General features: G+C 41.6%; 1 protein-coding gene across 15 annotated transcripts in view; it reads left to right on the plus strand.

Annotated features, from left to right (window-relative positions):
- Positions 1 to 16,288, plus strand: part of camta1a (calmodulin binding transcription activator 1a) — a 407,198-nt gene that overhangs the window by 21,572 nt on the left and 369,338 nt on the right. For all 15 annotated transcript variants that reach the window (XM_058410173.1, XM_058410174.1, XM_058410175.1 and 12 more), the window contains one exon: positions 550 to 653. In XM_058410173.1, coding sequence (XP_058266156.1) covers positions 550 to 653 — 104 coding nt within the window. The remainder of the gene's footprint in view (positions 1 to 549; positions 654 to 16,288) is intronic.

Raw genomic sequence — 16,288 nt, forward strand, 5'->3', positions numbered from 1 at the left:
TCAGTGTCATTCACTTCACCTGTCAGTGGTCATAATGTTATGGCTGATCTGTGTATGTAAGGTAAAGTGTAATAGTTGAGAAAAAATTCAGATAGTCTGCAAAATTCTTTGCGAACATAAATCATAACTATTTAACGCCACTGCTGTAAGAGTGTGAAAGTGACGAAAGCAGGCGAATGAGAAATTACATCTTATCAAAGCGCTTGTTATCAGTATCAGAGTTTATGGGCCTGAGCTTATATTTTACCTTATATTTGGAATAACAAAGATGCTTTTTTCTTATAATTTTCCGGTTAACTTATACATCCATAAGATGATTTATTATTTAGAACCCAGATTAAAACCGTTCCTGAGCAGATCCAGGCCTTTGGGCGTTATGATTGACAGCCCTGACCCGTAGGTCGAGTTCATATTTTCGATGTCGGCTGTTTATTTAGGTTTGAACACAAACCTTGCACTGCCAGTGATCTCCTTTATTCTCCAGTGTGTAAAAATGTATATGCTCAAGACTTGCTGACACACTTTCTGTGCTCTTCTCTGTGTCATCAGATGAACATGGACATTTGAAAATATACCTGCCCAAAAAGCTGCTTGAATGTCTACCAAAATGCCCCTCATTGCCAAAAGAGAGACACCGGTGGAACACGAATGAGGTAAGGTCACCTCTCCCTACCATCTGCTGCTGTCTTTTTTTTTTTTTTTTTCTACTGCTGCTGACCTTATAGAAATCACACCTCTTTATTTTAAGCTATGCATCTGACACCCGGGTTTTAAGCAGGAAGTGTTACCGAGGCTCTGCACACATATCGAGCCAAAGCAGCTGCTGATTTCTATGTCACAACAATCGTATAAAACGGCTTTGACGCGTTGTTACGTAGGGATGCATCGATACCGTTCCTTCGGTCTTGAGTATGAGCACATGTTATCTGTAGGTACACGATAATAGCGATACTGATAATGACCTACTTAACCTACGTGACCTAGATCATGGAACGCTTGATTTAGCTCTGTTTATTTTCCTCTCATTTTAAATAACGCTCTTGATCCATGCATGTACGTTGCTAGACTTGTTTCTTAAAAATGTTAGCAAATTCATTTTAAATGCAGTGCTTTAGCTGGTGCATGCAGGTTTGTTAAATTTCAGAAAAGTGCTTTTGTGCAGCTGGAGAGAAAATTTCATCGTCTTCGTCGCGTCAGAATTCCTCGCTGATCACCAAGGACAGCTTACCGGCTCAGGGCTGTTATTTTCACTCGACTAGCATTGTCTGTAGCCATTTTTTTCCTCATCTAGCTCTCTACAGCGGCGGTTACTAGCCATGAACTTTTCTGTGAGTTTTATGTCTAAGATGATTTATCAGGTATCATAATAAAGTAAGGGTTTTTTTTTTTTTTTGTGCAATAACATTTCTTTGTAAGAGTACACAAGCACGCTATATGACAGATACCCGATTGCTGTAGGTTATTATAAGAGCATCCCTATTATTACAATATTAGATATAAAAGCCTACTATTGACATGTTGCTAATGAGCACAGCTGCATTCATTATCGGTGAATTAACATAGATATCATTTTGCCTTCCCTGCATTATGAAACATGATTCAGAGCTTCATTCAGCATAGAGCAGAAAGCTCATTAATCATGTGAAGTTTACTGTACATACCGCGAACACTATACAGTAGTATGCACGGGTGTGAAATTTCAGCGAATCTGCTCAGGTGATGGTTTTTCTGATCCCCTGAACAGCAGTTTGCAAGTTAGAACTACATCATATAACTTTCTCAACCATCTGCTTCCACCATTTTTATTAACGTGAGCACTATAAATAGATTGTGGAATTATTTATAGAAGGCAATAACATATGGTTTTGGTTGCATTAGTACACACTGTCAGTTCTCTCGGTACCACTCCTTATTTGGGCTGGAATACGAGCACAGCTTGTCTTTTCCTCGAAGTGGATTTCCCTCACTGTGTAACGTCGAATCTCTTTTTTGAGCCTCGCAAATCTATGGAAAGTTCTTTCACGCGTATTTTCTAAAAGGCAGACTCAGCGTATCTGAAATCTCAACTTTAAAACATATAAAAGATGATTTGCTGTGAAATACGCCTTGTAGAGGATTTGGACATAAAGCTCAGTCTTATGGTTTATCTCCCTAATATTGTAGTCAGCATGCTATTTTACACACATCCGTGCCCCTGCAGAGCGGCCGGGCTATCTTAAAAGTGCAAAGCCCTAAAAATCTGCATATGAAAATGCACTCTAAGTGCATTTGATCAAAGTTGGAAGGTATTTCACACACAATGTATCAAACAAAATGGGGAAAAGATAAGAGCGCTTTCAGATTTTTTTTGGCATTGAACATGAAAATGCTCACTGTTTGTTTGGGACCTTGTGTAGAAAAAAAGACGCAGAAGCGGTTTGCCGCTAGTCCTTGACCCGCAGGCCAGCCATTTTAAATTAGTTCATTTCTCTCCGTCGGGCTACTTTATCGTTTAATGGAAATGAGACAGTGTTTCGCTTGATTTTCACATTTTATTTGTCGCTCATGTTCTGTCTGCTTTTGTGGATTTGCCCCCCCCCCCCCACACACACACACCGGTCGACCAGGAGATTGAAACTAAGCATTATTCAGCTGCTTAAACCTGGTGGGATTTAAATGATTGCTAGTGCACAATTTCTCAGCAGGAATTCATAAACTCCACGCTTATAGAAGGTGTGGCATTTTTTAATACAATGCATTTGATCCATGTCGCTTTAGCACATTAAACGACCGGCAGCGATATCGTCAAAGTATACAACCCTTGGTGTTTTTTTATTTATTTCTTTTTTGTCATAATTCATGAAGTTTTTAAATGGCTCTCCTCTACTTTTTAATGAACGCTGTTCTCCTGAGAAGGTTGTTAAAGGGGGTGGGTGGTGATGTGTGTGTGTGAGGGGGGGTGGATAGTGTCGTGGTGGGTAAGCCTACCTCCCTGGAAATCATAAAGCCTGCCACCGGCTTGTACATAACTCAAATGTCACTCTCGCATCAATTTCAGCCCTGCCAAAAGCCCCCGGTGACAAATCACTGCCGCGGCCCTCTTAAAGGGATATTTATGAATTGAATACACTACTTCATCCCGTGGTGTATTCTTTATGGAGTGACAACCGTGTTTTTTTTCGGGGGGGGGGGGGGGGAGCAGAAGGAAATGAATGACAGCGCTGGAATAGAGAGTGAAAGCTCAAGTCTCTGAGTATTTTCTGTATCTTGTCTGGAGCAACTGTAAATGTTTACTCTGCATCGCTCGCGTTTTGTTTAATGCAAATTGGGGTTCATCGCCATGTAAAGTAAGACCACAGATGAAGAATTTGGATATATACATCATCCAGTCCTTGCAACGACGTTCCCGACAATCAGTTAACACGTTCCTAATTGAAGCTGATTATGTAACATATTTGACCGGCAGTGTTGCGCTCCCAGTCAAAATTAATTTGTTTCTCTTGTTTTAATTGATTACAGAACGTCTGCATCCCCGCAGAAGCGAATAGCTGGCGGACGCATCCTCGTACAAGTCCGTCAAGCCGTTTATAACGGAAATTAAATCACGACAGACGCCTCATAAGGACGGGGAAAACTAGTACTGTTTTCAGCATCGCATTAAAGAGCATTTAATATGTTGTCAGGTGCCCTTTAGATTAATGTCAACTTATCAGTGTGCGGATGCTCAGAGCGGCCTGCGACTCAGCCACGGTGGCAACCTAATTCTTATGTGGCGCACATCAAGAGAGGCGGTAGCATGGGAAAGCGGGGAGTCAACCTTCCCCAAAACCAAGGGCATTTCTCTTTCATGTGCGCCAGACACACACACAAGGGCTGGAGTGACTCACTGATGGCAGGCTGAGAAGGATTAAGGAGTCTCTTGTTGCTGCTGATGGTGTGACTCTTACCTAAAGTGACAACTCATTTATTCTCTGCATATTCCTTCTGCCTGTCCTGCATCCCTAATGCCTCCTTGTTTTTCTCCTTGCTTGAAATTTAAAGTGTCTTAACATGCAAGAGGGAGCCATTGTTTTATTTTAAACTTATAATGATAAAATGGTTGCTTTGTGCCTTTTTTTGCCCAGTTGATGCCTGAAAGTCGTGCGTTGTAGCGTACAGTACAGCGACGTGCTCCATCTTCCTTTGGAATAAGTTCACCACTCCGAATAAGGCTTCTTACGCAATTATATTATATACTTAGACCTGCTAACCGTTACACATTTAGTGTAAAAGCTTCACAGTTCAGTATACAGACATATGCTTTTACCTCACTGTCCTGGCACAGAGTGTCTTACAATTAAGACAGAATATAACTGAGCCGTTGAGGGTTAAGGGTTTTGCCCAACAGTGGTAGCTTGGTGATGCTGAGATTTAAACTCCTCTGAACCATCTGTTCTGTAGCCCAGTGCCTTAACCACTGAGTTACCCCATGCCAAAACCACAAAAAAATCAAGAGATGGGCCAATTGGCATATAAACCTGGAATGATTTGCACATGTGTTTTGAAATCTTTGATACTAACCGACTGTACCTGAAAGCCTTGTCACGTTTCCCCTGGTCACATATCCTCTGCTCAGGATTCACGAGGATCTCTCGCAGGGGGGTCTTTTGGTTGGCACTTTTGGTTTTATACCAAATGATGTCCAATAAAAGATGAAATAAAGACTAAATAGGCCAAGTGTCAAACCTATCACTTTAGAAATAATTTTAATGATAATAACAATTAGCAGCGGGGCGACATTGAAAATCTCTGCCATGTGGAGATGAATCAACTGATTCGTAAAAGGATTTTATAGAAAATTACGCTTCTATAAGTTTGTTTAAGTTCCTGTACTATTCCTAAGTGTTTGTGATCGCCACTGCCAGCAAGTAGTACCCGCACTGTTATATGTTCCTGAAATGTTAGAAATGCTCATATTCCTGTCTTTTTACCCAGATTTTTTTAGATGGCAACTCACAGGCGAAAAAATTAATATCATACTCCACCAATAGACCAGAAGGGTCAATAAGCCAGTCTGGTGCAGAAACTATGTGTACCTGGCAACCTTTTCACCATTCACTCGATTTTTCTTGGAGATGTTTGAACATGAGTCATTGCCATGATGATTCATCCATGTTTTTCTGATTTTTTCCTAATTCTCCTTGTGCACATACACAGGGAGAAAATGCACAAGAATACAACTCATGCAGAAAATGAGATACTAAATCCATATCAAAATAGAAGAGAAAGCAGAAGTAGTGAAATGGGGGTAAGTAGGGAGGCGGTTAGGAACTTTGCTTTTAAATTGTCATTAGGAGATTAGGAGGAAATCTAGGCCAGAGCCTAGCAATTTATTTAGCAAGAAAAACCAAAAGCGCTGCACTCTTTTATAACAAAATCAGTATTGTTACAGCATTATTATCACAGTCTGAGAGATATTATGGTGGCTAATTATAGAGGCAACCTAACAGAGCTAATGATGAAGAAATTCAGAGCTCTATTCGGACCTCTTAGGGCCCAAACCTAATTTTTAGCATCACTTCAATAGCGTGCAGCTTTGGGCTGTGGGTACGATCTATTTTATAGATGGCAGCATGTTCTTGACTGTCCCATTGCATCCTAAACCTGGTTTGTGTATGCAATAATTGATGAATAAACCTTTCCAGAATCCTATTTCTCAGTTCATTTACTAGAACCTTTATTCTAGTAAAGTTTCTTATGAGAACAAAATGTTTTCCAAAAATTGAAGTGACACAGCAAGGGCATTTATCCACTATGCTAAAAGATTAGAAAAACAGTTTAGGAAAGCTGGAGTCCTAGAAGAGTCTCTCAAAATCATCACATCAGTGCTATTATGAGAAGGACCTATTATATTTTAACTGGCCACTTTTGTATTGAAGTGCCAAATATGTCAGAGTGAAAGCAGAGCTGTATAAGAATACTGACATAGTGTCCTTTCATATGACTTGAGTCAAGGGTTTAGGGTATCTGCTTTGGTGCGAAGTGCCATGCCGCAGTTATAGTGATGTAAAGCTCAGATCTCCAGTACTGAGCTGGCTTGACATCCAGGACTTTAATAAGTATTGGCCATTCAATAATACGACTCCTTGGGCTACACGAGCCGTCAGAGTCAACCGAGCCGAGCTAGAGAGCTCAAGAGCTCCATGTTGACCTATTTCACATTTAATACCTTGTCATTAGGAATAATTCTCTCCACCGTACACTGGCACGCTATGGTGTATTGGTGAACCAACATGGCACTGGAGCGGCCCATGGAGAGAGGTGAGCTGAGAGGACCGCAATCTTCCGGTTACACACTTGTCCGGTTGCTCCCATCCGGAGAGAGGGTTCTGGTTACGGAGGAGGCAGAAAGGAAGGAAAAGAGAGAGGATTGGCACACCAGGGCAGAAATGACTACATTCCCCTTACCAAATCACAGACAACACGATCCCTCTCAGGAGAGAGGACGTACCTGGCAGTGAAACCCATTTACTTGGATTATTGAGAAGAACATTCTTCTGTGTCTGTATTATGAAAATGAGTGCATCTTGAGCATCCCTATGAGCATCATGCCATTGATCAGAGCTATGGGAAAGTTGGCAAACCATAGGGAAATTCTACTTCACAACTCGAGGTCTAAGCTCCAACAGGAAAGAGTTTTCTCTTTCATATCTCTGTTCGTTCTTTTTTCAGCATTTTTTTTGTCTTCCTGCTGTTACGCAGCAGTCATCTGCGTACATTTCGTCCTCTGTCCTTGGAGAGATAATGACTGGTTTCTAAGCATTTATTAGAACAAACTCCGAGAGAGATTTTGTAATAAAAACGAGAATGCCATTTATATGTGGTAGTGAAGCGTATTCTTTCTGAAAACCAGCATGGAGCGTCATGGAACGTTCCGTATTTTCCTGTACACGCTCGGCGTCGGAGCCAAGGACAAACGCGGCTTTCATGTCCCAGGGGTCAAATCACGAGTTACGCTTATGCACCTATAACATGTCTGAATAAAACTGAGAATCCTGAAATGTATCCTCAGTAAGAAAATCTTGACTTTCTCAACCTTCTTCCTCGTCTTGCCTGGGGAACGACGTCAGGATAGTCCTTATTAATTTTAATATTCTCCTATATACTGTCCTGACACTCCAGTATTTATGTCCTGTTCAGACTAGCCATGCTCAAAAAAGTATAATAACCACATAACCTGCGCCATTCGTCTTGTAAAGCAGCTGAAAGTAGTAGTAGTAGATCACCGTAATTTTTGTCAGCCTGTACGCTAATTAAATTCATTCCCAGTATTTAGATTTTATTTTAGTCTAAACTTTCTGTTCCCAAGTTCACGCAAATATCAAAAACTCCCAGATCAGCCATTTCTTGCGCAAGTGCCACTGACTATAGATAATCTTAGATTGCTTGGCATTGTTTTGTATAGTTTATGAGTTTCTTGAAGTTCTTCAGGCCTGAAATTCCATTATGCTTCAGTAGGAGTACAGCAGCTGAGATGCTGAGAAAATGGCAAGACTTTGCAAACAGTAGGGGAGAAGGAACAGGGTATAAATAAGTCCACTAAATGAGTCCCAGGTGAATGATATAATGAGATGCAGGTGCCGGTGGCTAGTAGGACAACGATTCCAAATGCTGAGAGCCTGGGACAGGAGGAGGAATGGCAGGAGGCATAACAGCTATGTACAGGAGTCGCTTTTTGAGTCGGGTTTCTTTTCCAGTTATAATCTCGCATTGTGGCTTTTTATGCAGAACGGCTCATCGCTTACACAGCGGAAGCTTCCATTTGTAGTCTGGGTTCTACAATAAAACACAGTGAATTAAAACAACTGATAAAGTAACGTGTTCCGCAAAGCCAAACGGGCACGCGTGTTACAAGCAGCATTCGGAATAAATAAGTTTAACTGTCTGCATTGCCTCACATACAGCCTCATGGGTTTGATGGATGGTACAGTTCTACCATTTTATACTCCTTAAATAAACAAGTGGTAGATTTAACCAACCTGCTGACTGGACACTCGTTATTGCCATTCAGACATGCAATCACATGAAATCTGTACACTAATGTTGAAAACGTGTATCATACTATTACAGAAGTTTAAAATATATTATCATCTGAGCTGGTATTAGACTAATGATTTTAAGCTTTTTTTTTTGCAGAAGTCTTGAAGGAAGTCTCCAAATCGATGGCATTCATAAAGTAAACCTTTGTATAACCATGCTTTTATTAAAACTCTCAGCATGGCAAAAACGTTAGCGTATAATTTGTACCGCACCTCTAGTCTTTAGTTTCATATGATAGAGAAAATCAGGTTTTTGGAAACGAGCTCTCTGCGCTTTAACCCGTCTGCCGCACGGTTTGGCATGTTGTGGATTCTGAGATGCTTTTCTGCTTTCGTTTGTGTCGTATCTTTCCTATCAGCTCAAACAATCTGGCCTTTCTCTTCTCCTCTCCTCTCCTCTCCTTTCTTTCTAACTTCTCTCTTCAGCAAATCGTTTCTTCCTGCTGCTTACTGGATGCTTTTGTTTTCGCCACCATGCTGTTAAAATCCTCGAGAGTGTGAAAATCTCAAGAGATCGGTAGTTTCTGCAATACATAGTCCAGCCCAAGAAAGTCACCACAATCCCATTTTTCTCCATTTAGATGTTTAAAGTAAACATTGACTGAAGCTTTTGACCTGCTGCCATGTGATCGGCTGATTGGATAATTGCATGACCGTGTAGGGGTTCAGGTGTTCCTATAAAAATGGACTAGTTTCTTGTATACACCTAGTTGAAGCACCTGATTGTCGGAAAGAAACCGACGTCACTGGAGTTTGATTTAATGCGCAATAAATTAGATGAGATCAAATGAAATGGAATTTGGAAACCCCTCTCCTCAGGTCAGTTTCACTCGCAATATATACCTGATTTTGATTGAACCAAAAATGTGTTTGCGTATCTTGTTGTTGCAAAATCTGCATTAGGGAAACTCTTCTCATGAGTCACAGAGATTCATCTTGAAGTTCTGTCTTTCATGCTAAATCGTTGTTACTGTTGTAGAGAACACAGGTCAGAAATACAAAAGGAAAGAAAGAAGGCGGCATGCATTTAACACACAGTGTAGGTGCTCAAGGCAGAGTTCTGCATCACAATGCAACGCTTGGCCTCCAGATGCATTTACTGTCTGTAATGTCAGATGAAAAACACACCTAGAATGCTCCACGAGCCATTTTTGTTCTTTAATAAGTTTATATTTTCTTTATGTGAGCAGGCTGCTTTATATTGCACTTGTTGCAGACACCACGAGTCCATGATCCCTGACTAAAATTTAGCTTGGCAGACATTTGCCTGTCCAGAATGCTGATATATTGCTCCTTCCATGGCTTTTTGAGCCAAAACATTCTTGTTCTTGTGGGTGGCAACCTCTCTCCACCTCTCTTTCCTCGTTCCTTCCCCTGCTTGTGTGTTTGTGCTGCTGAGGACTTCTGCTCAATCCCCAGCAGAATACCCTGACCTCATTACAGGATTCGTCTGGATTAAGGCTCGCTGGTATGGATTAGAACGATTCTTATTAAGACGTTTTAATTGTTTCCGTCACAAAGACAGGCATTTAACTTTTTAATGACCCATTTTTGATACATTTTGCTGATTACACGAACAAATGAGATGATTTTGGCAGCTGTCAATTCTGTTTTTTTCTCATCCCTTGCCACTTTCTTTCTGAGTTAATTGAAGCCAATACTGTTCATGATTAAATGTTTGTCATCCCTTGAACATGCGAATGAAACCCCCACTCTCTCTCTCTCTCTCTCTCTCTCTCTCCGTTTCCTTCTCTCTAGACTGTGCACAATTAAAATTACCCTGCCTGAATCACAAGTGTTTGTCGAGACGTTCATTAGCTTCTCTGGGGCAATCAGTAGAAATTAAAGGTCATGTTTGTTTTCTATGAGGAAATGCCTTAACGTTTTTTACGAGCAGCTGTCCGGAGCATGACTGGAATGTCTAATGCGTCGAGCAGAAGTCTCGGCTTGAGCTGTCGATTCCTCCTCAAATGTCATGTCTGAGATTAGGGCTTTGAATATCATCTTCTGCTGGGAGAAGCTGCATTTACATAAATAGTCCTGCTTTCATTTACATGCCATAACATTTGCATACCATTTGTTTGCCTCACTTGAAATTGTAAATATAACAGCGAGTACCCATGTATTTGTACGGAATTGCTTACTTCTTTGAATCATGATGATATTTTCGCAGTAAATTATATATAAATGAGACTGTAGAGCCAGGCTCTGTAAATGCATCCTTAAAAGCCTTGTTAACAAAAAAATAAAAAATAAAAAACAAAACAGCTTTCACATGGCACAGCCATAATTATGATCTTAGCCTGGATTTCTTTGTAGGTTACGGACCTAGTGACTGAACAGAACTGCGAGGGACGTCTCGGCTTTTTAGTACACTAACCAGAGCACCCCTTTTGAGTGAAGTGACCAGGGGGCTTTTGTGTTGCGTTATTCATAGCAGTGACTGTGGCTCACAGTCAGGGGGTGATGGGGTGTTGGTGGCTTCAGGGGGTCATTCGGTCCACATGCTATTGTTTGTAATGAGAACCTACCTACAGGTCAGTCTGGGGCCATGAATGCTACAAGGACCTTTCAGTTTTCTTCTGGATGTCCATCTGTAAGGCAGGGGTCCCCCTTATGTTCCCTCTGTTGACAGGTGGGGCTGCTGAAAATCCACCTGACCTCTATTGTAGCCTATACAGTTCACCCCACCTCCTGTGGGTACTTCTTAAATTGAACCCAGTTTGTTCTTTCGATTCTTATTCCACTCCCACCTCCCCGCGTCCCAATCTCCCGCCGGTCGCCCCCCACCCCACCCCCCGCTCTCTTATCTTCCGTCTTTCTTCTTTCGCTCTCCCTCGTGTTCATCGAGGTGAGAAGTTATTCAGGGAATGGAGAAATAGATTTCTACCTTTGGTATTGAACTGCTTGGTCAGGCTTTTGTGTTCCAGTATTGTAAATAGACTTTTAGTTTATTTATCAGTTAAAAAAAAAAAAAAAAAAAGGGGAAAGGGAAAGGGAAAGGAAAAAAAAAAAAAACGTGGGAGGTCCTGATTGCATGCTTCACTGCCACACGTGAGCAATGGCGGTTTCGGTGAATTGTTTTGGCCCTAATATTTACATGATTGTGCGAGTAAATGCCATTGTGTTCTCAGCTCTATGGATCAAATGGCAGGGGAGCTAAGCCACACATGCTGAAGGCTTATGTATTATTCTATTTCATACGGGCTGGCAGCCTGGTGTGCCTGCACTGCTCTGTGTAATCGACACCCCTCTTCCTCTGCCTCTTCTTGAAATAAATAGGATTGGTATCTGTCTCCCTGCGTCTCCGAGATGAAGTGATTGATGCATCTTGGGCTGGATTAATTATTGAAGCTAGTTGTTTCGCCTCTCACAGGCAAAGGAGACTACACAACTCAGCCAAGGCTAGCCCGGAAGATGAGGTCTTGCCAATAAAATGACTCATTGTTTATGGATACGGTTGCCTGGAAGAACCCGACAAGATGTTGCTGATTAATGATAGATTTGCTGTACTTTGCAGGTTGTAGTTCACATTGTTTTTTGGCACAAATTTCTAAAAAAAATTTCTTTCTTTGTCTTTCTTTTCTCTGTACTTTTCTTTTTCGAGGATGAGCCTCATGTTCAGGCATTATGTTCAGAAGCATCTGCTAACATAAACAAAAGGATGTGCCATATGTAAAATAAATGGACAGAATTAACAAAAACTGCAACAACCCCAAAGGAGAAACCCAAAGCTTTTCGTACAGAGAAGAGATAAAAGATGCCTAACTGTGTAAAATATGCATACATAATACAAATGTAGTTGTTTACGATATATTTGAGGATAATTTATTGCAGTTTTAAGCTGAAGATTTCTCATGCAGCATAGCCCAAACACCTGAAACAAGTACCTGTCCCTTGTGGAGCCAGAGGCATCAAATGGAGAGTTGATACAGCAAGTGGACAAGGATGGAGAAGGTCTCAGAAGATATAGACACGACAAGCACTTCGCTGAATAAAGTAGACATCAGTGTCATCCAGTAACCAATAGCATTGGTATAAAGACACTGGAACAATGTGGAATCAGCAAGGCTGTGACAGGACTGGAGGTGTCGAATACCCACATCAATGAATTTCTTAGCTTGTCTAATTATCCCGATTAGTCCACAAAGTCAGGATGCTTGACTACATACATCAGATTACGAGAAGGTTTTATCGTCGGATGGGAGGTGGCATACAAATGGTATTGAATTGAATTGTATCGAATGAAAGAAAACAGCATAGGTATGGGATCCATACCTGGACTTGCGTCCATTTAAATAGATCATATAAGTCAGCGCTGTCCAGTCTTCTCCAGACAGGGCCGGTGTGGGTACAGGTTTTCATTCCATCTTAAGCCTAGTTCACACTACAAGACTTTAACCGTCGGCAGATCGCTTTGCTGTTCAGACTACGTGACTTCACTGTATGTCTTTTTGTCCTTGTGGTGTTCACACTACGTGACGCTTCGTAAATGATCCCCAAGAGGGGGTCACACACCACACGATCTGACAACAACTCTCAACCTGTTGACTTGCTCTCTCATTGGCTGGAGGTCGTAGCTACAATTGACACCAAGTGATGTCGACTCGGCCGACCGTCCCAGATATTTAACATGCCATATATCTGGATTTTGTCTGCGAGCTGTCAGCGACGCGTCAGCGAGCCTCTTTGATGCGTCGTTGAGTAGTTCACACATAAAGATTGCCGAGCGCTGATCACCTGCTGATTCTCCCACGATCACAGCCCGATCTGTCGGTGAGCTCGTTAATTTGCAAATCGGGCTTAAATCGGGCTTAAAATCCTGTAGTGTGGACCTGAGTCTAATGAAAGCCAAGATCAGTTGCTTAAATCAGGTGTGGCTCCTGCTTGATTGTTTGGTATATAAACCTTTATCTTACCTTACCCACAAAGGGCCCCCATCCCGGCCCTTTGTGGGTAAGATTGGACATCATTGAAATAAGTGCTTATTTCAACAACTGTTTGTGCTTTTATGCTAGTTTTTATTTCGTTGGGTATTATTTCCACCCTAGTTACGTGTCATAGAAGATTTCCGAGGCATGATTGAAATGTTAGAGTTGTTCATATGCACATCAGCTCCTCTGCCGTCTCTTCTCATCCTTGTTTTAATGCGAGACTGACAGCCCGAGTCTTTACCTTATCTGGCTTTTCTCAAGTTTATTGTTAAAAGCGCTTTTAACATTGTCACAAAGCAGCTTTGACATTGTCACAAAGCACCATTATATGAACTATGAACGTACGTGGATTTAGAATCCTAATGAGCAAGCAAGAGATGACAGATGAAGTCTCTCAGATGACATAAGAAAGAAACCTTGAGAGGAACCAAGAATCAAAAAGGTGACACCAAGGCGTGGGATTATAAATTATTACTCTATGTAGTCAAAGAGTACTAAAGTGTGTTGAAAAGATCTTCAGTATGAACATGTTGTGAAAAGCGGTCTTGATTAATACGCAGCAAATCGACCCGGTCAGTCTTCTTCTGCGGAATGCTTGTAGATAAAGCTCAGGACTTCACTCAGGACTCTTAGTTTCCAGCTGGTTGTATCCTGTTGCTTTTTTTTTTTTCCTTGCTATTGCATAAAGCTGAACACTTTTGTTAGCACCGCTGGGAAGCTACAGTCTGTTCTACCGTACCCGTGCCTCTCACCAAAAGCACACTTTACTTGCACATAACAAGCCGTAACGTGAAAAGAGCTGGGTGTTGCATCTGGAAGGAGATTCGGAAGGAGGAGGGGGGGGGGGGTCGATGGAAGTGAGTCACAGAGGCTTGTTCTGAAACCCCTGGCCTGACGCTTTGCCTTTGGATCGGTGGGTGGGATGTTCTCGCCTAATCAGTGCAAGGGCATGCAGGCTCTTCTGCTTCACAGCACTGCTCCTCAGCCACGCTTTCTTGTTGTGTTCACGCCTTTGATCTTTAAAGGTCCTTGAGAATGAGGAGCCAGCAGGCTGAGATTCTCGCTGGCTCTGTGTGTAGATCGTATGATAGACAGCACCAAGACTAAGCAGACCTCCCTTTCATTCTTTTTTACATCTTCGACTGTCCAGTTTAATCGTACTCTTTCTGTCTTTCTGTAGGTGATTTTATTTCTTTGCTTGCTTTTGAGTCCGATACGTTTATCGGCATTTATCTGCTCCTCTGCTATTTTTTTTTTCAGGATGCATCTTTACCTCCTCCAAGATGCAATTCCTGCCAGTTGAGTTTTTGAGATGGAGATGTCGGGTGTACGCGGTTATAAGACTCGCAGAAAAAGAACCAAGGCTTAAGCAAAATGACAAGGCTCCCTGGACTGAGCTAACTTGGCTGTCATTATAGTCGAAGTTAAACCTGGTGCTGCTGTCAGAAAGAGAATGGTCTAACCTCTGCTAACAAGATTTTTTTTTTGCCAGATCATACTTTTAAATAAATGTGCTCAGGTAGTCATACTTGAGGTTTTTTCTTGCCCTTTAAGTCAACTGTCAGTCTTAGTGAATTCCTCGAAAGATTATATCATTGTTAAGGGAAAGTAACATGCTTGAAATATAAATCAATCGATAGCTTTTGATATAATCAGAGTATACTTATGGTACTACCGTGCACGGGTTCGAAAATGTGACTCCCGTTATATATTTATCCTTCTCCTCAGTAAGAATATTCAAATCCAGTGAAGGTGTCCTTGAGGAACTGTGACACGTGACCCCTTATAGACACTAACACATCTGAGACCGCCGGGCTAAAAAGGCTGACACGGCCATAATCATTTATCCCTCTGCTCTCCGCTGCTTCCTGCATGTCTTGCTATGTAAGTTATATGCGATCAGTATGCGATGGCACCGAAGAGATCTACTTACCCACATGTGTCTGGACTCCATCCTCTTATTGCGTAATGATTAGAGATAATCCGCTCAAGGGTAAGCATATTTCTTGTTGATGGTGAGCCACAGTCACATGCAGCTCCAGAAAGAGCCCTATAAATCACCTCGGAGTTAAGACGCGAAGCAGTGTCTCTTTAAAAAGCCATCAAAATTGCATGAATGCTCCTGGTGGCGACTGTTCTTGTGTTTTTTGCTTTGTTTATTTTATTTCTCTTAAGGAGCGTAAAGCGTGATGTAAAACACCCAATCAATTATTTTGCTGAGCATATTCACACACGTCCTTAATCTGCAATCTTAAAAGCAATTAGATTCTCAGATTAGATGCTTTAACGACGCTATTCCGCTAGCGCTATCGCCTCAGCCGCCGGTGTGCGGTTGTTAAACGGACACATTGTTTTCGTCTGTGTAATAGCTCTGAGCGCAGGATCCTCTTCATGCTAAATGAATTTGAAAGTCACCCAGTCGACCAGCAAATCGCTCTCATTTGTAAATGCTGACTTCTAAGTTTGAGGCTGTTCGGTGGTGTTTTTTTTATTTTTTTTTATGTCAGCAGGAGATAGGTGTGTAGCTCATAATTATGGGCAGGTGGACAAATGAGGCAGGAAGCAAGTGTAAGTGCTCAGCGTGTATTTTATCGTAGGCTTTACTGGAATCATTGTCAAAATCCATTGCAGGGGTCAATATACAGGAAGAGCGACACCACACAAGGATAATCTATAAACACGGAGGGAAAGGTCAAATGAAACAGGAGCGTGAAAATAAGGCTATGAAAATATGACAATGGAACAGCGGGGCAGGACAACTAATCAGTTAGTAACACGGAGAAGGTGGACATGATTGGGCAACAAACCAAAGACAGGGTGAAGGGGTGAAGGCAGGAGCGAAACTAAAACCAACACATTCGCCAACGCATGTGGCTTGTTGCAGTGGGAGGCCTAATAATGGATGATTTGTGTTGAATAATTGAGTATTGTTGCTATTATGATCATGTTTTGATCAAGACACTGTTAATAAAGCTTTCAAATGAACTTCCAGTACAGGTTTTACAGCTAGCTTTATCCTGCCAGGATAACTTTTTCAATTCAATTCAGTTTGTATAGTGCTTTTAACAATGGACATTGTCTCAGAAGAATAGAAACACAGAAAAAAATGAATAAAGTTATTATTTATCCCTAATGAGCAAACCTAAGGCGACAATGGTGAGGAAAAACTCCCTGAGATGATATGAGGAAGAAACCTTGAGAGGAACCAGAAGGCTCAGAAGGGAACCTCATCCTCATTTAGTTGACACGGAACAGTAAGTAATGTAAATGTAAATAATGTCCTTTCTACAACAGCAA

Source organism: Hemibagrus wyckioides, linkage group LG15 (assembly GCF_019097595.1).
Source record: "Hemibagrus wyckioides isolate EC202008001 linkage group LG15, SWU_Hwy_1.0, whole genome shotgun sequence".
Taxonomy (NCBI): domain Eukaryota; kingdom Metazoa; phylum Chordata; class Actinopteri; order Siluriformes; family Bagridae; genus Hemibagrus; species Hemibagrus wyckioides.